General features: G+C 39.3%; 5 protein-coding genes across 11 annotated transcripts; 2 read left to right on the top strand and 3 right to left on the bottom strand.

Moving 5' to 3' along the window:
- Positions 1-127: 127 nt before the first annotated feature.
- Positions 128-9,587, bottom strand: LOC108110215 (protein Malvolio). 4 transcript variants are annotated; one of them, XM_017219196.2, is made up of 12 exons: positions 9,219-9,586; positions 7,095-7,302; positions 6,849-7,033; positions 6,620-6,784; positions 6,413-6,551; positions 5,514-5,669; positions 5,295-5,453; positions 4,782-5,227; positions 4,606-4,721; positions 4,444-4,535; positions 4,155-4,225; positions 128-1,006 (listed from the first exon to the last, which is right to left on the bottom strand). In XM_017219196.2, exons 2-12 carry the CDS (start codon positions 7,299-7,301, stop codon positions 952-954), a joined length of 1,791 nt encoding a protein of 596 aa, XP_017074685.1. In that variant the 5' UTR covers position 7,302; positions 9,219-9,586; the 3' UTR covers positions 128-951. The 4 variants fall into 4 exon arrangements, with proteins under 4 accessions (XP_017074685.1, XP_017074686.1, XP_017074683.1 ...); XM_017219197.2 differs by lacking the exon at positions 128-1,006 and adding an exon at positions 2,016-2,698; XM_017219194.2 differs by lacking the exon at positions 128-1,006 and adding an exon at positions 2,016-2,394.
- A 1,226-nt stretch (positions 9,588-10,813) lies between these two features.
- Positions 10,814-13,855, bottom strand: LOC108110246 (hematopoietic lineage cell-specific protein). The gene is made up of 4 exons (XM_017219234.2): positions 13,698-13,855; positions 13,319-13,522; positions 12,853-13,256; positions 10,814-12,461 (listed from the first exon to the last, which is right to left on the bottom strand). Exons 2-4 carry the CDS (start codon positions 13,483-13,485, stop codon positions 11,365-11,367), a joined length of 1,668 nt encoding a protein of 555 aa, XP_017074723.1. The 5' UTR covers positions 13,486-13,522; positions 13,698-13,855; the 3' UTR covers positions 10,814-11,364.
- Positions 13,856-14,732: 877 nt separating this feature from the next.
- On the top strand, positions 14,733-21,207 carry LOC108110214 (annexin B9). Of its 4 annotated transcripts, none has more exons than XM_017219192.1 (5): positions 14,733-14,786; positions 17,555-17,608; positions 18,265-18,973; positions 19,031-19,212; positions 20,999-21,207. In XM_017219192.1, exons 2-5 carry the CDS (start codon positions 17,579-17,581, stop codon positions 21,050-21,052), a joined length of 975 nt encoding a protein of 324 aa, XP_017074681.1. In that variant the 5' UTR covers positions 14,733-14,786; positions 17,555-17,578; the 3' UTR covers positions 21,053-21,207. The 4 variants fall into 4 exon arrangements, with proteins under 4 accessions (XP_017074681.1, XP_017074680.1, XP_017074679.1 ...); XM_017219191.2 differs by having other exon boundaries at positions 20,529-21,207; XM_017219190.2 differs by lacking the exon at positions 20,999-21,207 and adding an exon at positions 19,505-19,962.
- On the bottom strand, positions 20,843-23,624 carry LOC108110213 (uridine 5'-monophosphate synthase). The gene is made up of 3 exons (XM_017219188.2): positions 23,399-23,624; positions 22,813-23,329; positions 20,843-22,109 (listed from the first exon to the last, which is right to left on the bottom strand). The coding sequence occupies exons 1-3, from the start codon at positions 23,549-23,551 to the stop codon at positions 21,298-21,300; spliced, it is 1,482 nt and encodes a 493-aa protein (XP_017074677.1). The 5' UTR covers positions 23,552-23,624; the 3' UTR covers positions 20,843-21,297.
- An 875-nt stretch (positions 23,625-24,499) lies between these two features.
- Positions 24,500-26,732, top strand: LOC108110174 (doublesex- and mab-3-related transcription factor A2). Its single transcript, XM_017219097.2, has 3 exons — positions 24,500-24,754; positions 25,854-26,384; positions 26,535-26,732. The coding sequence occupies exons 1-3, from the start codon at positions 24,500-24,502 to the stop codon at positions 26,730-26,732; spliced, it is 984 nt and encodes a 327-aa protein (XP_017074586.2).
- The last annotated feature ends 29 nt before the right edge of the window (positions 26,733-26,761 follow it).

Genomic DNA, 26,761 nt, shown 5'->3' with positions numbered 1-26,761 from the left:
CAGTCACCTAGTCGGTCATTAAACTAGCGGTTGTAGGTAACATTACGTGTTAGATATACATACATTGTACCTATTGACGTAAAACCGTGAAATTAATTTAATACTAAATAAAGACAACCATGAAATATTTTCCTTAATATAATACAAATCTTTATTCATAGCAATTTTGTACACAACAATTTTTAAAATATTTTTATGCAGCTAGCTAGGAGATGATGGACTCCAGTGGACCTTTAGTTTCCATTAAAAAGTGCAGCTTTAAAAAAGGAGTTCTTAGGTTAAACAGTACAAAATAAATACAAAGTACAAAGTTAAATTTTTAAAAACATTTGATAAATAATTACTTTCACACGATTCAATATATAGAGACACAAAATGATATTATTTTACAGGCAACTTTACACACGATTAGACAATTGATGTGGATCGATTTACGCTCAGTTAATTTCACAGCCCTATTATTAATAGACTTTATAACTATTTGCTTTAACTAAAAGTGCTTTCGATTTGATTAGATAATTTCGACAATGTCTTGGATTTTTGTTTTTTGTCTCTCTGCGCTTTTTAGTAAGTAGTGTTCATTAACCATTTTTGGTATGCATTCAAATTAGAATTTAGTTATTGTGTTACACTGATCCCAAGCCCTCTCGGAGGACCTCTTAAGAAAGAATACCCGAAGCAACAACGGTCGCCAATTCCATCCCCGCAAGCCGGGACAAGCCGGACTTTTGACCTAGCACTGGATGAGTTTGCCACATTGGGTCCGCTGTTGAGTGATTTGTTACGGCGGCGGCATTCACGGAGCCAATAAGAACGCCACCGCTAGCTGAGGACGACATGTTGACCCCCAGTTCCGTTCAGATTGCTGCTGGGGCAGCCAAGTTCGTTATTATTGCTGTTGGTGAAACAAACCTCCTCACTGCCATCGGAATCAGTGCAGCACAGTAATGGCTACGCATCCTCACCTTCCAAGCCCTCCGTCTCCTGTTCGGAGCTCGTGGCAATCCTGGAAGTAAAATGATTGGGAAAAGGTTATAAATGATTGATGGTTGATGCCGAGTATGTGTATATGAGGCTGGTTTGAGTGAGAGTCTCTCGTAAATGCACGATTAAATCAAAAATCAAAATTACAGAAATTATTATGCAAGAATTGGTATTGATTCTAAATGAAGAATATATAAAGAAATACGTTTAAATAGTTTTATTCATATGCGATTAATAAATAGTTATTTAATTAAATTTCAAATGGTAATTATATACAATCCATTATTAGTTATAACAGACTTATACAAACTTTTATACAAAGTTACAATATTTAAATAAAAGGAAAAACTAACACAACTGTGACTTTTTTGATAAATATAAATACTTACGTATATAATATAAATAGTTGTCTGCTAGATTACTAACTATCGAAAGCCTTAAAACGTTCAAATGGCTACATTTTCTAATGCGATTTGATAATATGTATGATAACAAAAAGCTTTAAGTAAGCTGTAACTAAACATAACCATATCACCATATGGTCCAATATTACCATATAAATAATAAATTTATAATTTGTAATGATTAAATGTTTTAGTTAGATAAAGGAACTGAAACTACTTTAATTAAATCGTAGATATTATTTATAAAACTAAAAAATATAAAAACCTTAAAAGCTTTATGATTGATTTATACTATTTTCTTCATTCTAAACAAAAATTAACAATAAAAATAATTATTTCAATTTCAGAGAAAAATACATACATTTTAATTTTGAATAGTTTAAGAGTAATAATAATATTTTTATTCTAGAAATATTCTCCCACATTACCCCTTAACAAACGTTAATCAACAAAACATATAATGTTAGCCAAAAACATACAAACGCATCGTGAAATTCCAAAACACACTTAAATTCACACGTAAACAAACATTTTTGAAAGCAAACAAAGAAAAAGTAAAAAAAAACACCAGCAAACACGAAAACGAAATTTGTATATTTATTATTGTCTGAAAAAGAGAGTGGAAACTTTTGTGAAATTCGTTTATTTCTAGAGTTAATAAATAAGTCTACTAATATACATAAAAAATCTAAAAAGTACATAATGATTTATACAAAGCTTCTAATATCAACAAAATGTTTTCAAAAGAGTGGTACGTACAATTCGTCTAATAAATAAACTAAGATAAATCATCTAAAGGGAAAATACTTAGAGTGCACGATCTAAGGACCATAAATTCTTTACAAAATTTGCATAAAATAGAAGTGAATTTCAAATTTTACAATCGAGTTAAAAGCTGAGTTAAAATTTGAAGTAAAACTATCTTAATTGGCTTCGTTGGGTGAGATTCTGATTTGGATTCTGAATGGAGTTTCTTGCGATTCCATTATCGTTAAGAGTCAGCTCACTATATATACATTATAAGCAGGATCCAATCCAGAGTTGATGTGGTAGTAGTAGTTCACGTTGTTCGGGGCCCCAAGCAAAGAGAAAAAATCAGTTTTGACCAGCACATTTTAGGGCGCGGCCCATTTTGGCCATATTAAAAGTCAAGTGAACAAAAATGGATTTTTATTTTGGTAGCCTCATAAATATTTCAATGGTCATGGCACGCGTTCTATAATCGATCGAAATTTGGCCAATTCAATTAGCTTCGATTTCGTTTTGCCTTGCCTTATGTTGCATTGAAATTTTGCATATTATGCGCAATTCTTAAGAAATCAATTTTGAATAGATTCGTTTCAAAAAGACATTTCAATTTGTTTGTATCGATGCCAAAAAATCCATTTCCACATAAAAATAAAGTTCAATATTGTGATCGTTGTGTGTGTGTGCGTTTAGTTGGGTTCGTGTTTAAATTTGTTTTTGCGTTTGTCAATTTAGTTGGTTGGTTTTGGTTTTAGATTTGTTTTTGTCGATTTGTGTATTTGTTTCGTACGTTTCAATTAGCCACAAATGAATGGGAAACGGGAAACATCAATCAATCCAGTGGTGTAGTAGACACCGAGTATAAGAGTAGTTTTGTATGGTGTATTGGATAGTACGTATATAGAGGGATAGTAGTGAAACACACAGACACATACAGAGAGTACAGGTTTTCCAAGTACATATAATAAAAGAAAAATGACATGATACAGAATTATTTGATAATTAGTTACACTTTTTGTATTACTTTTGAAATAATTTAGTGGGTTTCAGATGATAGATGAACCACGCCCAAAGTGCTTTTAGTCCATTGCCATAAAAAAAAACACACTTAAAATAAACTTAAATGTCTTGTAACTAACTCAAAAAAGACTTAAATGCTAAAAAATAAAAAATAAAGCAATATTTTAATTGATTTATAATTGATTTATTTCGTTTTTTATTTCGTAGTAAGTCCTGTTTATTCCGATTATCTTCCATTTGCTTGGCACTTATGGCCAAATACCAATTACCAGTAAATTGAAAAACTTTCTAGGAATACTTAGTGATAAATGCAACTTTATTTAACATGCTAAGCGTCAAAGCCTTATGAGTACATAATACCCATTGCTCGATATAGCAATCAGTGTAGACTTACCAAAGTCACGCTTACTATCTATAGGATCCCATCGTTGATGGGTAAATGCTTTTTATATACAAACGTAGTTCCCCTAAAGACATGCCTTACAAATTCTAAGGGTTGCGTAGAGCCCTAATAGGTACTTGTTAGTAGTGTTAAGCGTGTGATTTAGTGTTAATATCACAAGGGTGTGTGTGGGGGAGTCTGGCCTGAATGAGTCACTGGGATGATTCAATTAGGCACTTTCTCCGAGACGGTATTGAGACCTTTCACCGTGTTAGTAGCTGATTCGCCTACAACTAAGGTTACATCACTGTGAAATATTGAGAGAAGAGAGCATAGCAGATACGATTTGGGTGTTTAGTTTCGGTTCAGAGATAGTAACCAAATGTAGATTACTATAGATACAGATAAGAGTATACAAATGGATAAAGGTTAAGAACAAATTAAAAGTAGAAAGTCCAATTTGGTTGAAGAACAGTGCAGGTAGAAACTTAATCACAAGCTAGAGGTTAGTATGGAAGAAGCTACTAAAGAGGGATTTGCAGATCGAGAGAGTTTGTGCAATTGAGTGTGTTGTGAAAGATGATGATATAGTTGGGTGAATAAAAACTTGTACATACCTGGCATACGTCGAGTTTGCGTTCTTTATCGAAAAGCTGTTCTGGCTTGGCAACACGAAGCGCTGCACCCACTGTAAACAGAGAATACCTTGAGTACCAGTAGATGAAGTAGACATAAGTCTCCCAAAGCCCCCAAGAACCATATGTGGTCAGTCACGTAATTTGATAAAGTCAGCCCAATTAATGGCGATATCTGTGATGCTTTAAAATGTGTCAAAACGTTCGCCTAATTTGTGATTTGCTAAGCCCTCTTGATAAGTGGCCAAACTAGTGTGGCCCACATACTCACCCGACTGTTCATTAGACGCTGATTGCCCATGCAGGCAGCCATGTGTATCACAAGGTATAGATTAAACAGTATATACAGAATGGCAAATATACCTGCAATTAGCAAGGAAGAAGGAAAACTATTAAGATCAGTCCTTGAAAATAACAACTATTTACTACTCACAGACTAGGGCCAAAAGACCTCCTTTAATTTCCATGTTTTCCACTTGCACCACCACAAAGTACAAATTAACACCAATCACAACTATGGTAAGCAGTATGGAAACAATTTTGTTGCCTCTGTGAATACCAAAAAAATTTAAAAACTGCTAAAATATCAAAAGCTATTATAGCACTCACAGTCCATTGACAAACTCGCCCATAATGGCGGCACATGAGGTGAATGCGATGGTGGGTATGGCAGCGAATGGCAACTGGAGCGACATCACAGCATTCAGGATGTCATTCATGCTGGTCAGATCTTCCATCTTGCTAAACATTGCCAGGCAGAAGGTGGGAATAATGGCAATACAACGCGTGACCAGCACGCGACACCAACGCGGCCACTGCAGATTAAGAAATCCTTCCATTGAGAACTGGCCGGCATAGGTTCCTGTCATGGTGGAGCTTTGACCCGCCGCCAGAATACCAACGCCCCAAATATACATGGCCACAGCTCCGAAAGTGCAACCAAGAAACAATCCGCCCTTGTACAAATCCGCATCGATGATGGCAGTTCCATTTACATTGTCCGTAAATGACGTGACGGCATCCTCGTACATTGACTTGTTTTTACAGACACTAACCTAGAGAGTCACAAATAGTTAACAATTAATATTGGTATTCATTATTATCCTTAGATCTTCTACTTACCACGTCGTTGTTTGTCTTGCCATACATGCCATGGGCAAACACAGCCACCACAAACAGATTGATGATGAAGGAAACAAACAAAGCTACCGACGCCTCTATGAAAAAGTAGAAATTCGCCTCGCTTACTTTCTTTGGCTGGCGACGATCTATATCGCGGGACTGTTAAAAGAATCTTTGTTAATGATAAAAATGTCACAAAAATGATTTTCGCTATTTTACCTTAACCAGTGCAGAATGGAGGTAGAGATTGTGGGGCATGATGACAGCACCTACTACGCCCACCGCTTGCAGCAACACGTTAGAATTGCAGTTAGAGCACCAGGGCACAAACATCCCCTCGAGAACTTCTCCCTGGTTGGGGGCCGACACAATATACTAAAAAAACAAACAAGTTTATTAGATTAAGCAGTTATTTCTAGTTTTCAACTGATAATACGAACAAAACAAAAACCACTTGTGGAGTTTTTTTATTTTCTTATTTCTCTCATTTGCTAAAAAAAAATCCCCTGTAGAGCTACATATAGACATTTGTAATATTTTTCCAAAAACCCCCAATGGATATTTGTAAAATTCTGCATTGTATAATTGAAATGATAAGGTCTGCTATTATATATCCCATCTGGAATTGTTTGTCATTTCCGGCAGCATCATGTGCCTATCCAGCGACAGATGAAGTACCAGTCACCCCAAGCCCAAAACCCCTGGAAATGTGTAAATGCAGCTTATCTAATCATCTGGGTCTCCTACTGGGGCAGACAGCTCAAGTACAATTGTTTATTATATGGCCGGTGTACATGCCGCTGTCGTAAATCTAAGAGTAAATAAATTGTTTTTCTTAAAGGCTTCCTTTGGCAAATGAAAAAACGCCCACCAAATGAAAATTTGTTATTTACAGCACCTTCACGAGGAGTATAATCGCTTCTGATGAATATTTTTCATTTCACAAGTCACAATTGTTTAAACAAATTATATTTGCACTCACGTCTGACAGTTCATTCTCTTGCCCATTAAAATATTTTAAAGCTAGGGGAACTTTTCGCACATTTTGGAGATTACTTTGAATAATAGACACGCTACTTTAATTTGGGAACTTTTTGTTTTATCCGATTTTAACTTACCTCATATCCAAATGAGAGAGCCATAATGGTAATGAGCGTGCCGAATAAAAATTCGAGCTTGCGAAGACCGTATTTGTCCAGAAACAGGAACGTGAACGTGTCGACAATTGTGATTAACACGCCGCCCCACAAAGGCACTCTACAAATCATGGGGAAGTACCGAATGAGTACTCGGATGTCAATATTATGACCAATATATATACTTACACTTTATTGGACAGCAGGTATATGGCAATGGCTGTGCCTATGACCTCCTGCATGTCGGAACCAATAATGGCTATCTCTATCATTATCCAAAGGATCCAACGCGGAAACCGCTTGTACTGTCTGTAGCACATTTCGGCCAGATGAAGGCCGGTTACCACACCCAGTCTGCAACGGAGATCATAGACAGTTTGATTTCAATTTCTTTGGGAGAACTCGGGGGCCCACTCACCTTGCAGCCAAGCGTTGCATAAGCAATCCCAAGACAGTGGCCCACAGTAAGACCCACAAAATCTTGTACTTGGCCGCTGCACCAGACTGCATATCAGATTCGATGTTACCGGGATCCAGATACGCAATGGACATAAGAAAACCGGGTCCCGTGAAGGCCCACAGCTTGCGAAAGCTGAAACCCACCTTTAGATTATAAAATAATTTTATAAGTTTGTCTAGTTTGTATTATAATAGTTAGACTCACATTTGTGCTATCATCATCGGGTATGAGGACCTTCTCATCGCTGAAGTAAGCCTGTTTGGCGGCGGGTTTTAGATAGGTTGTCTCGTTAAGAATCTGCTGGTGGTGTAAGTGGTTGCTCCGCTGACTGCCTCCGGCTGACCCACTAGTGGATTCGCCTGGTCCATCTCCACCGGCGCCCTGCTCGTGGTAGGCCTCATTCGAAGACATGCTGGAAAAGCGAAGTGCAATTAAAATTTGAACTTACACATGCTCCTATTTCTGTCCACTGCCCGTCACCGACTATTCTAATCTGTATTTACTCAATGATTGTTTCACCTGACATCAGCTTATAATTCCCACAATTTCCATTTAATTGAGCATCTGCATGTGATTCCAACTCAATTAGCATTATCATAACGCAAACAACAAACAAATGAATTTCGCGCTATATTAGCCAGAGATTTCTGCACCATATAACTTTATCGGAATCATATATTATATATTGTATTTAGACTATTTCATCATAATCTAGACCTAAGCCAAAGTAACACGTTTTAGTTTTTTCCCCGAAACGTGCGGGGCAAAAAAATAAATAAATAACACAAGTACATAGTTTAAGAAGCTTAAGTCGGCAGGAACTGATAACACAACTATAATACTACATTAACTAATTCGAGCGGTTTATGAGGAAATAAAACCGAGCTTTATGATTCATACGGTCCAGTAATTGAAATTCCTTTATGCAATTTACCACTGCGAATTTCCAGATATTTGCTAATTTATTTTACGAACGTATGATATGGCTTGTTAAAAACAAGACTACTGAACAGAAATTCAAGACCATTGACCCAGCGTATATCGTTATTAATTTTTGGACTCTGTTTATTTGATAAAAAGCGATTACAAGTGCATTTTTAATGGGATGCCTCTGGGCAGGCAAGATCTCTTCAAAACATATTGTTTAATAAAGCGCCAAGTGGCTCACCTTGACAAACGCTACTGCCCCACTGATGGATGCTACATATACATATATCTGCTATAAGGCTTTCCACATCGCTTCATTGATGATGACGAACGGAACGGAGCACAACAAAGACAAAGAGCTCGAGAGCATCGGGCGATGTCTACTTATATGTGGCATTTAATCGGGTGTATATTGGTATATAGTATATACAGCAAGCGAGTTGGCCAAATCAAGGCGCCATTAATGGAGCTTTAATCGATTGGTGCAACGTTTTTAAGGCAAAGTGTTACAGAAAGTGTCTCTAGTTCATTGGAATACTTATTATACAAATGCATATGTACATACGTATGTCGCAGCATGCTCTATTTACCCAGTTGTACGGCCATACCCCCACGCCCCCAAAACGGAACCCAAGCTGATAACCGTATAATCAGCTTGTAGCTACGTGTTCCTTAACCATTTCAATACCAAATCAGTCATCGTAAATTTTGATAATTGTTAACCCAAAATAATAACAACCAATTTTAGCGGCTATTTCCAATTCAATGTCCAAATTAAATGTCGGCTTTTCCATTTTTAGCGTTGACAAAATATAATTTCGAGAAAATATTATATATTTTAAACTGCGTACCATTTTGCGCAGTCAGTCGCACATAAACAATTTAATTTTTAGCAAGCAAAGCAAACACTTGACAACAAAAAACGAAAATATTTCAGGCAAGATAACAGTTATTCTAAAATATGTAGAAGAGCAATACTTAGTCCACTTATCAGCAAAACAGATTGTCAAATCGTTTGTTTTCTAAAACTGTAATCGTATGTATGTATGTTTACTTGGTTTTTTTTTTAAATCTTTGGCCATAAAAAAAATAAACATCGGGAAAACAAATTGCTGGAGGGGATTAAAATGTGCCAAACGTTGTCAACAAACAATTGTTTTTTACGGTTATTTACAGTTAAGAACTATACAACTCTCTTTGCCGGTTGTGAAGTGTGGGGGGAAGGATGAAGGAAGGGGCAACGAGAGCACCACGTTTTGTTATTAGCACACACCTGCGTGCGCACCTACAAACACATATAAACACTCACAAACACACACCAGTAAAAACACGAAATATTGATGGAGATGTAAATTATTGGATAACTTAGGTTAACCACTTCCTAATAATTATTTAGCTTACTTGCAGCTGTTTTAAGGCCGATGTTTAACTAAATTGAGCCCTCGCCTTTATTATATCATACACTAGGCACTTATTTACTACTTATAAATGCATTTTCTCGAGCTTTTCTCGCGGAGCAATTTACGAATTCTGTGACGTTGGACGGTCGAAACAAAAGCGATGAAGACGCAGTGAAAAAACAAACAGTTGATGAAGAAGCCGCCTCTTTGGGTGCCAATTGTTGACTTAGTTAACGACAATTGACGAGCGTGCAGGCAATTTGTGCTCCGCCCGTGAGCGCTTTGTTTATTAATTTTCCTGGCAATATTTGAGATTCTGCCACCAGCTGCTTTCTTTTGCACGCACACACTCACTCGTCGCTTACACACGCACTCTCTTTTAGTCTTCAGCCGATGTGGCAACCTGCGACCACTCTCTATTTGATTTATTTCTGCCAAAATCTGGCAACACCTCACATTGGTAATGGTGCTACACTATTACCTTATCGGCCAAACTGAAGTTTAAACTCTGAGCCCACGCGATCGAGTGACTATAGCATTTAGCGGTAGCCCCTATTTATTCGAAATACATACGTCTCTCTCGCGGTCTGATAGCATCGACAGAGAGACACAAAAAGAGCGAGTGGAAGAGTACTTTTTGTTTTGGTTCAGGGGGATTTTTTGATAATGCCTAAGGATTTCTTTGAGTGGTCAGAAAGACCGCCTAAGATTTAAAACTGACGTTTGAAATACCGGTTTTTTAAACGACCTCGCAAATGTTTCTTTCTCTATGTCTCTCTCTGTTATCATTAACCACAGGTTACCGTTAGCGTTAGTCAGATTTAGTGGGTGTGTTGGGAAATTATTAGTTATATGCCCATTTAACGAACAATCAGAATTTAATTTTCTCCACGTTGTTACCAACACGCACACTTTATCGTAATACCCACTCAAAATTTAAATTATAAATCAACTTTATCGGGTACTACTTTGATTTCGTCTGACACTTCTTCCGATTGCGATCCGTCGCCAATAATTGTGATAAATCTTATCATGTAGCCGCTTCTTTTAGCTTGTCGCTCAAATTTACAACTTGGGCATACTTTCTACTTATGTTCTTTACTGATTAATCAGCACAATGCAAAGTTCTCTTTCTTTGTCAAACCCACATGCATACATACATATGTACACATGTAGGCACCCTAACCATGATTCATTGCCATAACTGGGGTTCATGTAACTTTTTCTACATTTCCAGATTGCAATGCTCTCGACCAAGCGGATGATAAGAAATACGATCCATTCAAGAAAGGCCTTGACAGTCCTACCCCAAATTAGAGATGCCTTCGTGATGTTTCAGGCAAATGAAATTCCTTTTGTTCTTATCATATACAAATTTGTAGGTTCCCTATCTTGCCCAATAAATAAAAAAGAATTACACTGACTTTTAACTGTAAATATAAGGTATCTAGTTTCCGACCAAGAAACCTTCAAATCTCCAAACATACCAAGCCACCTGTTCTACTGTTTTTATGAGAATTAACCGGAATAAGACTTACCTGTAAATATTATTTTATAATTTAAGGCACCACAACGAAAAAGAAGCCTTTTTTTTGATTTAGTTAATAATTAACTTTATTATTTATGTATTTATCAAAAGAGCAGACTTTTTATTGTGACTGTCCTCAACATTAGATCTCACCTGACGAGGGAAACTCTCGTAGACTTTATACAATTTAAAAAGAGCAAAATGAATTACATTACTTGACACATTAAACTTCATAACTAACGTATAATATATGAAATGAGCGTTATAAAACTGGCTCACTAATTGCTTGGGTGAAACATAAATAGCTAGGCATATATTGTTTTAAAAATATATGTGTTAAATACAAAGAATGTAAAATTCAGTAAATGATATATAAAAATGGAATACCTCGATTGGTTAAAATGCTAGCATAACAAATTACATTAATAATTTCAAGTTCTAGCCATTCGTTGCACATAATTTGAGTGGTTAAAACGGGGAACGATGGATGGGAAGGGAATAGGGGTAATGGGATAGGTTAGTAGCGAATCGGTTTATAATCCAACATCAGTATTATCGTTTTCGTTAGTTTGTAAATACAATTTGATTTTGTTCTATCGTGAATTTCAATTGGAAGCCTTTAGGAATTTTGCCCCACCACCTGCACATAGTTGGCCGGGAAGAGTCCGTAGCGGTTCTTGCACAATCCCCGCCACCACCCATCGTCGATCTTCTCGATGTGAGTGATCACGTCATCGGGATCAAAGGATATCTCGTCGTCGTCCGCCGCCTGGTAGTCGTACAATGCAATGGCATGGATACCTGTATCTTCCAGGTAGTCGGCCAAATTGTCCGAGTTAGCGTAGATAGCCTCCTCGGAGGCTGTTGCACCGGCACTTGGTGCGACTGCCTCGGTCACGGTTCCATTCGTGGGCGGCAACGGTGAGGCTGCCTTAATCTCGGCTTGGTTTTGGTACAGCGGTTCCTCTTCCGCAACGGGCTCTGGTTCGGGTTCTGGGTGAGGGTCAGGCTGGACTTGGACCTGGGGCGTAGGTTCGTGCTCTGGAGATGGCGGCTCGCTTCTGGGAGGCGTTGCCACGGTTTCCACCTCAATCTGGGGCACAACATCCGGTGGCGGAGCTACAGCCTTAACCACTGGAGCTGGCTCTGCCTCAGGAGTGGGTGCAGCTGAAATTGTAGCTGCAGGAGCAGCAGCAACCACTAATGGAGTTTGAGGGGCTGCTGGCTCTTCCTTTGCTTCTACCTTAACAGGCTGAGCCTTGGGAATGAAGATGGGCTCCTTGCGTGCAGGTGGAGTCTCCGAAACGGGCGACTGCATCTGGTTGAATGCACTAATCGCATTGCCGATTCCTCCTGTGCGACCCGTCTGAATGGCCGCTCTGCTTCCCTTGGGTGGGGGTGTTTCCGTGGAGGTAAGTGGGGTATTCTCTGCTACCGTTTTCTTGGCGGCCTCCTCACGATCTCTCTTGTCCTTTGCTTCACGCAGACGCTTTTGTTCTTCTGCGCGCTTACGAGACTCCTCCTCAGAGTTCTTGGCAAGGTTCTCGAACTTGGCCCGCAAATTGGAGGGCTTAGCACCTTCGATCACTGGCTTAACCTTATGGTCCACCTGGCTGGCATGCTTCTGGGGGGCTTCAATGTGGTCCCATCCCACGGCTGACTTATCCTTTCGGTCCTCCTGAACACCAAACTTGCCGCCAAAACCTTTTGAGTAATCTGAAAAAAAAAAAAAAAAAAAAAAAAAAAAAAAAAAAAATATTTTTTTTTTTTTTTTTTTTTTTTTTTTATTTCTTAAAAAAAAAAAAAAAATAAAAAATTAATAATTTTTTTTGGCCTTTTGGTTTTTTTTTTATTATCATCCTAAAAAAAAAAGGAAAAAGGAAATTGAAATAAAAGGCAAATAACAAAAATCCCGTACAAAAATATATACTTATTAGTTCGTATACGCAGTAATTATTTTGTGAAATATTGAACCAAAATCTGCTTTTTGCAGAACATCGAATAATTTCAAATATTTTGATTTCTTGCTATTTAAGCATAAATTTGTTTTGAATTATAAAAGCTTTAAAATCGAGAAGTATGTATCAGTCCTGAATAAGTAACTTACCCTTCTGGGACTCGTGCTTCTCGACCTTCTCAATGTGATCCCAACCTACGGCCGATTTGTCCACTCGATCAGACTGCACTCCGAACTTGCCTCCAAAGCCAGTGGCATAGTCTTTCTGCGAGGCGTGTTTTTCAACCTTCTCAACGTGGTCCCAACCTACAGCAGACTTGTCCTTGCGATCCTCTTGCACACCAAACTTTCCTCCAAATCCATCGCTGTAGTCCTTCTGCGAGGCGTGCTTACCCACCTTGCCCTGGTAGTCATGGCCGACAGCGGACTTGTCCATGCGGTCCTTCTCCACACCAAATTTTCCGCCGTAACCGTATCCGGCGTTCTGATCTTTCAACAGCTGCTTCTTCTTGTCCAGATCGGCTTGCTCAGTCTCCTCACGTAGCTTATCCATGCTAAAAACAAGGGAACAATGAACTTAATTCTGAGAGTATTTAAAAAAAATTGGATGACTCACTCAATGGTGCCGGCGGTGCGTCCACTGCCGTCAATGGTCTTCGAACCCCATCGCTGCTCCTGCTCGCTGACATCGTTCACAAAGTCTGGATCCGTCTCCCAATCATCATCCTCTGCAGTGGTGGCACTAGTGGCCTGAATCTGGTGACCGGCGGTTGCCTTCCACATTCTGTTTACGGGTAACTGGCTACTCGCTTATCCTTATCTGTTGGGTAGATAAACACCATAACGAGTATGAGTGGTCGTTGCAGGTTTTCGGGGCTCCGCTTCCGATGGCCCAGATAACAAGTCACAAAACAACGAAGAAGGGAGGGGCCGATGCCGGATCGAGAACAAGACGCTTCTGGTTTCATTATATATATATATGTATATATACCTACCGCCCGGTGACTAACTGCAAGGGATTCTGCTGATCTGGTGCCGCTGAAGTTCGTTCTGCAAATTTCTGAGCGGAGGAAGGGGTTTAACAATTGATTCATAAAGACCAACAAAACAAACGGGAAACAATCGATGCAATCGATACTTTGTCTCGATACATTTTATAACATAGGTCTTAGTCGTTTTTGTAACAGAAATGTTAGGAAATTGCAGCGACTTCTCTCTTTTCCTCTGGCGCTGCTAAATTACATATATTCGATAAGTCGATAATTCGAATCATTAGGTGATATAACTTCGATCTTTTATCACAAGAAATAAAGCCTTACAAAAGACAAATGCTTTACACATAACTGGCGCCTAATTTTAGATTTGTGTACTTCAGAGAAAAACCCGAACTACAGTCTACTCGTTTATTTAATAGAAATAATTAAAATGTTTCTTTTAGAAAAACGCATTGCGTATAGTTTTTGGGGCCGCATTTAGTATAACAAATACATTCTTATTGGTTTTATTGGACTTTAACATTACTTAACAAACAGTTGTGCACATACTGTAAGCAGTTATCTATGTTACATATTTTCTAGAAGCCTAGACTATGAACCGTTACGATTGGAATAGCATGTAAGATACATATGTACAAAGGCTATAAAACCTTGAATAATTCTAATAATATTTTCCCAATGTCGTCACTATCATTGTGCAAATATCGAATTTTCGTCATCGTTGATGTCTCAACAGCTTCCCATGATGATGATTCATGCGATTTACGCCCGTAACTCTTTGAATTCTCAGGTGTTTTTAAGGCGTAGGAGATAAAAGCTTTCCAGTCAAGGCGGGATCTGCTGAAATTTCCAACAAATTTATCGCAAATACAGAGAGAACAAATAGTTACGGTATTTTTTTTTACTACATACAGAGAGAGCGCACAACTATTCGGCCCAACACCCCGATTTCAACTTGACTCGCTCTCAGAGATCCCAATCGCCGGCTTTTTACTTCCAACGGAGAGAGCCCCAATATAAAATCCGACCACGGAGCGCGAAAAGCTATAGTATTTTTACACATCGCTAGCTGTTCGCATCGCCAGACTTGTACGTTAAAAATCGAATATCATTGGTAAATTTAAAGAAATTCTTGTAGATAAAACATTTTGTTTACCCTCGCAGTGCCAGAAATCGCAAAGTCAAGTGCAAAAGCAATCAGAAAAGTGAAAAGAAAGAGTGTGCCAAGCAAACGTAGATTTTATATTTTTGGTGCCAATGGCATTTCTGTAGAATTTTGGGTGCGGTGCAAGAAGAACTCTCTAGAATCTTGCATGGGAGTAAGCGAGAAATGAAATATTTTTATTTACTTTAAAATTCTGTAGGAAATTCAAATTGAAAAGACGGGCGGAAAAAATACAAAATCAAAAAGCAAAAATGACATCATCAAAAGCCCCTCTCTTTGGTGTTTTCTCTCTCAGACGCGTGTGACTTTTGTTCATCTCCCACCAAATCTAAGTAAACTTTTCGTTTGCTTCCTCTTTTTTCTTACTTGATGATGAGAAACGGAATTCTTTAAAATACCGTCCATCGAAATGCCTCTCGTGTCTTATTTTCCTGCTTAATTTAGTAATTCAATCAACTTCAATTGCTCTGATGGATGCTTCAAACTACAGTAAATCTTGGGAATAAGCGCTATACGCCTTTACTGAGCATTACTCATCGGATGTGGCCACATTCCACCTTCCATAAAATGTAGTAGTGCACTTAAGGTCGGGTAATTATACTAGTATAGGTGTGTCATCAAGGTTTATTACCGACTAAATTGCTTGGAACAATTGTAAAACATTTTTGAATTTCAATTCAAGGTACAGTCAGTCACAGTCAGGGCTTCAAAAAGAAGTTATTAAAAGCTTTTGTTTATGAAGTTGTTCACACAAAGTCACGAGTTGTTCCACATTCATAGCTCTCTTTCTATACTTTTCCGTTGAAATTTATATTTATATATCTCTATTCAAGTCGTGCTCAAAGCTTCTACTTGACGTCACAAATCGTGTGAATCATTAGTGCTGTAAATTTCAAATGTATCACAAGTCATGTTAGTGTGATTTCTATTTATAGAACACTATCATCATCCAATACGACATGGTAAAGATGTACGAGGTGTGTTCAAAAAGTAAGGTGACTCTTCAAATTTCGCGAATTTCAAATTTTTCGATTATCGATTTTTTTGTTTTGTTATATTGGTACACTCTTCCCTAACATCTGTACCAAGTTTCAATGGAACATCCTCTTTGTTTGGTTGTGAGAGGCGTAAAGTTACAAGTTATTTTGCGAGCTCGGCGATTTTTGCTATCGAAAAATATGGATCAAAGGATTTGGATTTTTTGGCCAAAAACAACACCACAATAATGCCTCAGCCACCATATTCACCGGATTTGGCCCCATGTGACTTTTTCTTGTTCCCAAAACTGAAGATAATCGAAAAATTTGAAAAATTTGAAATTTGAAAAGTCACCTTACTTTTTGAACACACCTCGTATAACTTCTAAAAGGTTTCGATAATCGAAAAATTTGAAATTCGCGAAATTTGAAGAGTCACCTTACTTTTTGAACACACCTCGTATATATGTTGCATTTTCCAGTCCCCCAACTTCTACCAGAAAGTGTTTCAAATGGAACAAATGAATAATAATATATGGGTGTTTCCAAACACAGATGCGTGTACAAATATGTACATTCGAGGTCAAAATAATATTACTTGGAATTTCTTTCGCCTTAAATTGATTACAAAATGTTCGTTTATATTTATGTTTTCTATAAACAAATAATTGAACTAAAATATTTTTTTATCAATTATAAAGCTGAAACACCAGATTTCAAAATCTTTAAAGATAGATCATTAAATAAAAACTGCTATTATTTTGACTTTAGCTGTATATAAGAACCGGTCCCAACTTTGGCCAAAACATTTTTGTTTGTTTATAGCTTGACTGCAGAGGCGTAGTAGTTGTTTCTGTTTTTTTTCTTTGGTATGGCCTTTTCGTGGCGTCGCCACGTCAAGTCTTTTATAATGCTTTGTTTCAGCTGCCTTTTGTTGACTTTCTACTTTGGCGGCAGCATAGAAAGGCAAACATATTTTCCGAATGTTTTTTAAGGTACTAATTCGGGAACGATCAGAAAAATTTAATCAATTTATCATTAAGTCATTTGGCCCTATTGATTTTAGTTATTATGTGGGCTTACAGCGAATCCCTAGAGATAGTGTTCCACTTGACAACTGAAGTGGAGTGCTTAGCCCAAGAACGATTGGGGGAAAGACATTTCCCAGAAGCTTTCTCTGGGCCACAAAACAAGCCGTGCCCAATGTTTTCCAAAGCAGAACGCAATGAGCTCATCAGTTGTTTAAGGCCATTTCGTGTGGGTTTGGTCTAGTCTATCACGAAACGACCAGGCCAAGCCATTTGGTTATCAGACGCACCCGGTTTCGTAGTTCCACCTTTTCCAAAAGTGCCAACTTAAAACTGGAAACTTTCACTTTCTCCGTTAGTACGTTGAACTTGGCTGGGCCGCACTCGGAAACGAAAACTAGGAAAAACATCTGGGTAAATAAACTAGGGGAAAAAATCAATGGGAAAAGTGTTTTTAGCCCAGCGCCTGGCTGGCTGGCTGCGGGGCGTATGCGTAATGCGAGGCTTTTACGACTTTGATGATGTCATCAGGCAGGGCCTGAACTATAAGGCCGGGTTCATTAGCTTTGGGGGCTACATACATATTTTCTAGCTGACCTTGTTGGGGGTTAATTTTCTATCACGATTTCGGCCTACTAGTAATCGCAGAGCCATTATTCATTATGTTTTCTCACTTCCTACTTACAGATTTTCCACAACAACCAGACCAAGATGAGTTCCGCTGAGTACTACCCATTCAAGGTAAGTTTACAATGAATTGTATTTAGGAAATCTAAAACCAGATTCTGTCATAGATTCATCAAAGTCAATTAATTTCTTTGATTAAGGTCGTTAGTAAATCAGCACATCAAAGTAAGCTAATAAAAATATTGGAATTTAACCATGATTACGTATTCCCATTAGCTCAGTCTCATTAAAAGTGATAAGATAAGGTCTTTTAATAGATAAATTTGTATTTTTTTACAAATATTAAATGGTCAAAAATGAACATTAAGAACAAAATTTTTTTCCTTCAACCAGTTGCTAAGTAATTATCTATTATTAATTGCTCGTTAAGTGCCGTATACTAACTAGACAATTTTTGAAAAACAAGTACTGACTGATAGGAACAGAGACTGATAAGAGAGTTATATACTTGTATGAGTTTCTCAGATAACAGTCAAAACAAGTAAATAAAAAGAAAAATAGAATACAGAATTTGAATACCACCTTATCATGAAATAATTAAAAACATACCGCAAATAATAATAATGGGGAATATCCACATAGAGTGCACATACTATAGGGTAATATTGAGTCACCACAGTGGCACCCTTTTTGGGATTACGTGCTTTGCATTAAAATAGACCGACTTATTCACTCTTTTTACCCATTACTCATTGCATTTCATTTTTCAGTGCACACCCACCGTCTACCCCGCGGATCCCTTCGATCCCGTCGAGGATGCCGCCATTCTGCGCAAGGCGATGAAGGGTTTCGGCACCGACGAGAAGGCCATAATTGAGATCCTGGCCAGGCGTGGCATTGTCCAGCGTTTGGAGATCGCCGAGGCTTTCAAGACCTCGTACGGCAAGGACCTGATCTCGGACCTGAAGTCTGAGCTGGGCGGCAAGTTCGAGGATGTGATTCTGGCTCTGATGACGCCGCTGCCTCAGTTCTATGCCCAGGAGCTGCACGATGCCATCTCCGGACTGGGAACCGATGAGGAGGCCATCATCGAGATCCTCTGCACCCTGTCCAACTACGGTATTAAGACCATTGCCCAGTTCTATGAGCAGAGCTTTGGCAAGCCCTTGGAATCTGACCTGAAGGGAGACACCAGTGGCCATTTCAAGCGCCTGTGCGTTTCCCTGGTCCAGGGTAACCGTGATGAGAACCAGGGAGTCGATGAGGCAGCTGCCATCGCCGATGCCCAGGCTTTGCACGACGCCGGCGAGGGACAATGGGGCACCGATGAGTCCACCTTCAACTCCATCCTGATCACCCGCTCCTACCAGCAGCTGCGCCAGATCTTCCTGGAGTACGAGAACCTGTCGGGCAATGACATCGAGAAGGCCATCAAGAAGGAGTTTAGCGGCTCCGTGGAGAAGGGTTTCCTGGCCATCGGTGGGTTTCAAGATGGTTTACTTCGAATTCCTTTCTAATTTGACTCTTTTACTGTAGTTAAGTGCTGCAAGTCCAAGATTGATTACTTTTCGGAGCGTCTGCACGATTCCATGGCCGGTTTGGGAACCAAGGACAAGACGCTGATCCGCATCATCGTAAGCCGCTCTGAGATCGATCTGGGTGACATCAAGGAGGCATTCCAGAACAAGTATGGCAAGAGCTTGGAGTCCTGGATCAAGGTAATTACTGATACTTATTAGCATTTTGTATGTGTGCTTGCAAGAGTTTTCAACTTTGCACCCCGTTTAAAACCACTAACTCGCATTCGATTGTCTGCAATAACTCCCATTAATCGATGTCTTATGAAAGATATATATAATCAATCAATCATCCGACTGGCTTTTCTTGTTGTTGCTGTTTCTTTTCCCCTTTCACTTTCTTGTCGGTTTTTGATGCCATTATCCTTTCCCGCCCGATTACTTCATTGTGTGCATAAAACATTAAAACTTGGCATATTCTATATATTTTTAGGGCGATACATCCGGCGATTATAAGCGTGCCCTATTGGCTATTGTTGGCTTCTAAAAAAGAACTCCCAATCCAACAATATCTTGTCACTATCGTCACTGTTCCACGCCCTAAACTATATAAAAAACAGAATGTACAAACAAAATTCAGTTATCGAATAGTTGACAATGTATAGTTTTTAAATTGGAACAAGTTTTAACGAAGACGAGGCCGCGCAGTGCATTTAAAGTCGTAGAATCAGAAACCCCAGTCTCGCATCCTGTTAATTATTATAATTATTGTGACTATTATTATTATTATGACTATGCACGCCACATGCACATTATTGTATCTCTATATTTACTACACTTGAGCCTATATACATAGCTATGTAGCTTATAGTTTCTGTTTTGTTTCGAGTCTCATTTCCAACATATTTTAACTTAAAAACGCAACAAAATAAAAAATATGACAAAAATGAATATTTAAAATTTAAATTGACTTTCTGTTCCCGTTAGCAGAGGTGTTTGCACTGCTTGTCATGTTAATAACAGCGCTACATTGGTCGCTTAACATCATACCATTAAATGGGCCTTTGGTTAAATTAATTACGAGTTGTGTGCAATTGATCTTTAGGAAGATATTTTATACTGGCTATATTAACTTGATCAGCAATAGCAAATGCTTTTTTAGTGTTTAAAACCGGAGATAACTTGAAATCATATGCAAATTACTTGACCTGCTTGTTCTAAGTAAACGTCAATTGAATGTAAATACCGTGTAAAGTCTCACGTTAACTATGTAGAGCTTAAACTGAACATTGATTTTGGAAGTTCAATGTTAAATCATTTGCTGATTAAGTAGATATCTAGTTGTTAGTTTTTCCTTGGTCAATTTTATATAACTTAAACACACAGCCACTTTAAAATGGATTAGCTTCCGCGTATTAATCAAAACATCAGCCATGTATACAAAGTAAAAGCGTTTAATGCTCTGACCCTCTGCTCTTTTCACGCTTTATCTACCCGTTAAACCCGACCAACAACAGGAGGACGCCGAGACCGATATTGGATATGTCCTGGTCACTCTTACGGCTTGGTAGACGGATGTAGCCGGAATATACAGATATTTATGAGCAATATTCCCACTGCTAAAGTAGAAAATGCCAAAAAAAACAATCAAATTTGTTGCATTTCCCAAAATCTAACAAAACCGACGAACAAATGAAATTATTTATATACATATGTTGTGATGTGTTCTAAAAATCCAATCTATGAAAACCTTTAGTATTTTTCCTCTGTGTAATAACGTCTAACGTCCAAGTCGGTTTGTTCGACAACGATTATTTAACAATTTTACGTATTTTATTTTGTATACATGTCCTTTTTTATTGTAAATTTTTTGCATCGAACTCGTATGTATAGTTTGTGCTTGTAATAACTAATAAAGTTGGCTTACATTCAACGGCAAAACTTGGTCACATTCACCATCCTCCTACTATCTTCATCTCGTTTGCAGGACGATCTCTCTGGAGACTACAGCTACGTCTTGCAGTGCCTGGCCTCCTACTAAGGATTCCCAAATCGCGGAAGCATTTCACTTCGATTGTTAACCATTCTATTTGTTGTAACTCTTATCTTAAGGCAAACCTCGTTTGCCACATTTTCTGTGGAAGATTCATAGCCTATATTCAATTCATAAATGCATTGTAAAATCATGGAAAATAATTTGCAAGTTTTTCACTTAACTAGGGTAACCGAAACCGGGGGAATGGGTGTGTGGGAAATTTTGTTAAGGGGGAATGCTATCTGTGTCTTCTACTTGGCTACTCGATCCTGGTAGGCAGCCCACAGGCGGTCACGGTAGGTCTGGGCTGCCTGCTCGGGACTGGCGGCCTTCAGGATGCCCCTGCCAACTACGCCGATGTCGGCTCCACGCTCTTTGACCACGTGCTCTGGACTCTGGTACTGTTGGCCTAGTTGGTCAACGCTCTCGTCGATTTTCACTCCAGGTGTCAACTGCAAAAGTCCGGGAAAGGCGAAGGCATCAGAGGATTGGCACACCACACCAGCCACGAAATCAACGTCGGCTCCTTCGGTGGCGATTTTGTTGCTATTCTCCTTGTACTTGGCATCGATCAGATTGCCACTGGCGGACATCTCTGCCAGCAGAAAGACGCCACGCTCCTTGTTGGCTCCTTCCTCGCCCAGGCCCGCCTTCAGGCCCTGCAGAATACTGCGTCCAGGTAGTGTATGAGCCGTCACCAGGTCAGCCCAACTGGAAATCTTGTAGATGCCCTTGCCGTACTGCAGGGACACCGTGTTGCCAATGTCGGCAAACTTGCGATCCTCCATCAGCAGGAAGTTGTGCCGCTGAGCCAGAGCCTGCAGATCGGTGATAAATTTCTGGCTAAAGTCCTCGACAATGTCAACGTGGGTCTTTAGCAGGCAGATGTACGGACCACATTTGTCGGCCACCTCCAGAATTTTATCAGCACTGGTCAGATCGGCTGCCAGACAGAGGTTCGTCTGCTTACTGGCTATCAGGTTGAAGAGCCGTTTGGCCACTGCGCTTTTGGCCAAGTTGGCACGACTCTCGTAGGTCAGTTTGGTGCGCTGCAAGTCGTTGGCTGAGGGGGAAAAAAAAGATGGGTTACCCGTTGAATGAAAGCGTTCTTCTAGGAATGTATGTTTCTATCTTATAATTTTTTCTTATCTATAAATAGAATATGTAACCAACCTTCATATTAATAATGCTTCCTTTCATATTCATAATTAAGTATGAAAAATACACATTTTTATAGACTCTCTATGGCATTTTCATTAAATAATCAAAAAGAATCAAGATGATTCTTTTAAAAACGAATAAGAGCTCACATAATAAAGAATATAAGATGTGTTACAATCTACTCCCCCAAACCAATCGTGATTATCAATTAAGATGAAATACCAATTATCTTGCTTTACAGGTGGAAATCAGAAACTAACCGGTTCTCAAACAACCGAAGAAACCCCAAAAATTCCTATTTTTAGTGACAGCCCAGAGATAGGCTTGATTTGGAGGAGGGGGCTGGCTCTCAATTGGCCTGATAAGCATAAAATAATAGAGTGAAGCAGAATTAGAATCACGTGCCGCTTTCCCGCGAACTTGATCCGGTCCGAGCGCGAAATTCAGATCGGCTTACCGCTGTTTATGGCGGTTGTATAACTTTATGATACCGCGACTGAGGCTCCCCTAATTGAATTTGGTTCGTGGCCATGTGCTGGACGAGTGTCATGTACTTATTATCTATCTATCTGAAAAATATCTAGGGGGATCTGGAGCATACATACCTCCGACAACGTCGGCCTTATCGCCGCCGACAAAGGTTCCATCGCTGTTGATTTGTACGGCGGCTATGTACTTGGCCACCGCCTCCACTGTAGACTTCTCAATCCGTCCAGCCTCGTGTAGGGTGTTCAGAAGGAAGGAGAGTGTGAAGAGCGAGTGCATCCGCACTCCATGCTTGGCAATGTTATCCACACCGCCCTGTTCACGGTTCACCACGACCACGGCATCAGTGACCACAATACCCTCACTTTGCAGATCCCTCACTGTATCCAGGATGCTGGAGCCAGAGGTAACCACATCCTCGACAATCAGACAGGTGTCGCCGGCATTGAAGATGCCCTCGACCAGTTTTTTTGTGCCGTAAGACTTGGCTTCCTTTCGCCGGACCAACATAGGTGTTCCCTGCTGTACGGATACTATGGTGGCCAAAGGGAGCGCCGTGTAAGGAACTCCGCACACATGCTTGGCGGTTAGCTGCTTGTCCTTGATGTGCTCCACTAGAAGATCGGAAACGGTTTGCTGAATGAAATTAAATTGTGGATAGTTAGACCATATGATAATTCTCTTGATTGGGCTCCATATACTAACCATCACATCCGGATAACTGACGATCACTCGCAGATCGAAGTAAACCGGCGAATTGATGCCGACTTTCATCTTGAAGTCGCCGAACTTGAAGGCATTGATCTCGAAGAGTTTCAGGGCCAAAGCCCGCATTTTGTCGGAAGTCTGGGCAACCATCGTGGCGATTCTGTCTTTGATCTGTGATATGCAAACTTCGTACACGTGCTAGCACAGCTCTAATAGGAACTGTCCAATTGGGATGTGTAAACATAATATAAGTCTATCGATATTTTTGGTAAAAAACAAGTATTTATATTGGGAAAACATCGATATTCTTATTTAATAATTTTGAATTTTTCTTAAACAAAAACTACACTTTTATAAATATAATTTGTAGCTCGAGAGCCCAAATATACATTATACACATTTCCATGTTATTGCTCAAACAAATTCTTACTTTCTTCAAGTTAAAGTTTAAAATAAGGGGATTTTAGAAGCCACGGTGGCAACTCTGACAAGGTGGATGGCTCCGCTAAATTATTCTTAGTTGTCGTTTTTATTTAAAAAAAAGTCGTTAGTTAGATTCTTTTAAAATGGTTTTGTGGTCGAAATGCTTATACGAAGATTATAAATTATAATTTTTCAAATTGTAAACGTGTATTCTAAGTATTGCAGCGGAAACAAACAGTGCAATCCTACTTAAATAATTTACTTCTATGAAAAAGCAATGACAAAAGTAACCCGCGAATACAGAAATTATAGTTGAGCTTGAAACTATATTATTTTATCATTATTTATATTCTTTTTTTGTTGATGTATTTGTAAAGTTTGGCTCCACCCATAAACCCTTAACTAAACTTTAGAGGGCGGAGTCAAATAATCTGCCAACCACCAATCACAGAAATCAAATCTCAACTAACAAAATCAAATCAAATGCGCCTGCGTAAGTCAACAAAGTTTCCGCAAGTCTTTGAAACAATTCCAAAACCTTTGGTCAGTGTTTCTAAAATTTAGTTTCTTTTTGCTGGCCCCCAACTAAGTCGCAAATCTCGGCCAAAGCAGAAACTTCTTTGTGCAATTGTCCATTTTAATTGAATCCTTTTCTCGGCTGCGTTGCAAATTATAATGGCCAGTTTAAGTGGTGAACCTGTTGGTGAAGTACCTGCCAAGCGTCCTCGCCTGGGCGGTAATCCTAAAACATCCAAAGTAATTGAATCCCAAGCGTCTAAGGTCGCCAATCGGGTGCCCAAGTGCGCCCGCTGCCGAAACCATGGGATTATCTCGGAGCTACGTGGTCATAAGAAGCTATGCACCTACAAGAACTGCAAGTGCGCCAAGTGTGTCCTGATCTTTGAGAGACAACGCATTATGGCTGCTCAGGTGAGATAAAATTATTTTAGAGCATATTATTTAATTTTTCATTAAAAGGTGACTAGTAACAATGATTACAGTCAAAACAGTCATAGGCCAACGATGTTTTCTTAAATCAAGACAAAAATATTAGTACTTATTTGGTAAAATTTTAAAACGAAATTTCTGGTCTCTTACAACTATTTTAGGTGTGGTTAGATTTTTTAAAAGTTCTTTATTTTACGGTGATTTTTCATTTATAAATAAAAAAATTAGAAAATAAAAACAAATTTGAAAAAATAGTACGTTTAAAATCACATTTAATATATTTTTTACCTTATTGATTCAATGTCCCATTTACATATAAAAACAAATCCTAAATAACAAACATAGAGGTAAAAAACCTTTTATGCATCAGTTTGAGGACGTAGTTAAATTATTAGTTATTTCTACAGCTTATGAACTAAAACGCCTACTATAGAACCCAAATTCCAATTCCCAAGATATGTATATATGTAATAATTTACGATATAATTTTAGTTTCGAAGTATATTCCTAGCTAAAAAAACAAACACAACTTAGTTTATGGGTCTGATAGTTTTCTCAATTACTTGTATCCAGAACTTAAATGTAAGCCACCCCATCCTATTTCAATCAATCTGTGTAACTGAATTCAATTGCCAGCTTCCTTAGAAAAATAGTTAGCTGTGCCATTTATATTGTCTTTAGATTAAGCACTGGCCAAGCGTTCAATTCGAAACACAAATAACCTTTGGGCAGGGAAGTGGGGGTAAAACCCACTCCAAGTCCAATTCAAACAGCCAATGAAACGGAATACGGGGAACAGATTCATTCAGGTCAACCAGTCCGGTCCCTCCCCTTTAGTGATGATGATGATGGAAAGTTGTCAAAGCGTAGGAACAAATCGACCAAAATATCCGCTTACCAAAACTGTTTGCACAAGTGTGGCTCCGTCTCGCATTTCATTAGATCGGCGTGGCTAGGATGTGGATGTTGTTGTGGGTGATACCCCAAGGAATTGCTGTGGTCGTTGTTTGCAGAAAAGTCAAACAGCAGCAGACGGAGTCGTTCACTTGTCGCATATTAATTTCCATTTGTGTTCATTCAGGTTGCCCTGAAGCGTCAGCAGGCCGTGGAGGATGCGATTGCCATGCGTTTGGTGGCCAACAAAACTGGTCGATCCATTGACACTCTGCCGCCGGGCAACATTTTCGGTCTGTCGGTAACCCAGCCCAGTTCCCCATGCCCTAAGAGGGAAGATGGCCAGTCGGAGAAGCCCCTTTCAGAGGAACACAAGCAGAAACAGCAGTCCCAGACGCCGGAGGAGGAGTACAACGAACCACCAGCCGTTGCCCAGGATCTCAGTGCTCCGCGAAGGGATAACGTTTCCCAGACGGCTATCGATATGCTAGCCCAGCTCTTTCCTCAGCGAAAGCGATCTGTTCTGGAACTGGTTCTCAAACGCTGCGATCTTGACCTGATTCGGGCAATTGAAAATGTCTCACCCACGGGCAAAACCTCTCCAGTAGATGTCACCAGCAGCATCCATCTGCCAAACCAGGAGACTGGAATCTTGCCCAGTGTGCCTCAGACAACGCCACCCAGGAGTAGCGCTTTCAGGCCTGTTATAACAGACCAGGTAGGGAAGAACTTCCTGATCTTTACTTTGGAACAATTTAGAATTATTGGATAATTTTGTCATAACATAATTATTTTCTTTTCCTCCGTTACTTTTTAAAACCATTTTACCTATTGAAAATTTTGGAATGTATAAAATCTTACCTTTCAGTATCAAAACAAATCGATGGTGGAGCTGAAGCCGCCGGTCTTTGGGAGCAGCGCCTCGGCAGCAGCAGCAGCCATTTGTGCCTACCCCAAGTGGTTCGTACCACTCTCGTTCCCGGTGACCATGGGACATTTATCCAACCTGGCACCACGCTGCACCTTGCCCAACTGCGCCTGTCTAGACAGCTACCAGTTCCACTAGGATCTGTCCCTATCAAGTACTACCCATTA

Source organism: Drosophila eugracilis, unplaced genomic scaffold (assembly GCF_018153835.1).
Source record: "Drosophila eugracilis isolate 14026-0451.02 unplaced genomic scaffold, ASM1815383v1 contig_1135, whole genome shotgun sequence".
NCBI lineage: Eukaryota > Metazoa > Arthropoda > Insecta > Diptera > Drosophilidae > Drosophila > Drosophila eugracilis.
Note: the sequence above shows the minus strand (reverse complement) of the source record. Positions and strands in the feature narration are given on the sequence as shown.

What these genes read in the sequence shown, in the direction of transcription:
- LOC108110214 (XM_017219192.1), top strand. Translation starts at nt 17,579, where the DNA reads ATGAGTTCCGCTGAGTACTACCCATTCAAG. An exon ending in CTGAGTACTACCCATTCAAG is followed by an intron (nt 17,609 to 18,264) that starts GTAAGTTTACAA and finishes TTCATTTTTCAG; the next exon opens with TGCACACCCACCGTCTACCC. An exon ending in GAAGGGTTTCCTGGCCATCG is followed by an intron (nt 18,974 to 19,030) that starts GTGGGTTTCAAG and finishes CTTTTACTGTAG; the next exon opens with TTAAGTGCTGCAAGTCCAAG.
- LOC108110213 (XM_017219188.2), bottom strand. Translation starts at nt 23,551, where the DNA reads ATGGTTGCCCAGACTTCCGACAAAATGCGGGCTTTGGCCCTGAAACTC. An exon ending in TCAGTTATCCGGATGTGATG is followed by an intron (nt 23,330 to 23,398) that starts GTTAGTATATGG and finishes AATTTCATTCAG; the next exon opens with CAAACCGTTTCCGATCTTCT. An exon ending in TAAGGCCGACGTTGTCGGAG is followed by an intron (nt 22,110 to 22,812) that starts GTATGTATGCTC and finishes TTTCCCCCTCAG; the next exon opens with CCAACGACTTGCAGCGCACC.
- LOC108110246 (XM_017219234.2), bottom strand. Translation starts at nt 13,485, where the DNA reads ATGTGGAAGGCAACCGCCGGTCACCAGATTCAGGCCACTAGTGCCACC. An exon ending in CGCACCGCCGGCACCATTGA is followed by an intron (nt 13,257 to 13,318) that starts GTGAGTCATCCA and finishes CCTTGTTTTTAG; the next exon opens with CATGGATAAGCTACGTGAGG. An exon ending in GAAGCACGAGTCCCAGAAGG is followed by an intron (nt 12,462 to 12,852) that starts GTAAGTTACTTA and finishes TTTTTTTTTCAG; the next exon opens with ATTACTCAAAAGGTTTTGGC.
- LOC108110174 (XM_017219097.2), top strand. Translation starts at nt 24,500, where the DNA reads ATGGCCAGTTTAAGTGGTGAACCTGTTGGTGAAGTACCTGCCAAGCGT. An exon ending in AACGCATTATGGCTGCTCAG is followed by an intron (nt 24,755 to 25,853) that starts GTGAGATAAAAT and finishes GTGTTCATTCAG; the next exon opens with GTTGCCCTGAAGCGTCAGCA. An exon ending in GGCCTGTTATAACAGACCAG is followed by an intron (nt 26,385 to 26,534) that starts GTAGGGAAGAAC and finishes CTTACCTTTCAG; the next exon opens with TATCAAAACAAATCGATGGT.
- LOC108110215 (XM_017219194.2), bottom strand. Translation starts at nt 7,301, where the DNA reads ATGTCTTCGAATGAGGCCTACCACGAGCAGGGCGCCGGTGGAGATGGA. An exon ending in CCGATGATGATAGCACAAAT is followed by an intron (nt 7,034 to 7,094) that starts GTGAGTCTAACT and finishes TATAATCTAAAG; the next exon opens with GTGGGTTTCAGCTTTCGCAA. An exon ending in GCAAACTCGACGTATGCCAG is followed by an intron (nt 2,395 to 4,154) that starts GTATGTACAAGT and finishes ATGTATATATAG; the next exon opens with TGAGCTGACTCTTAACGATA.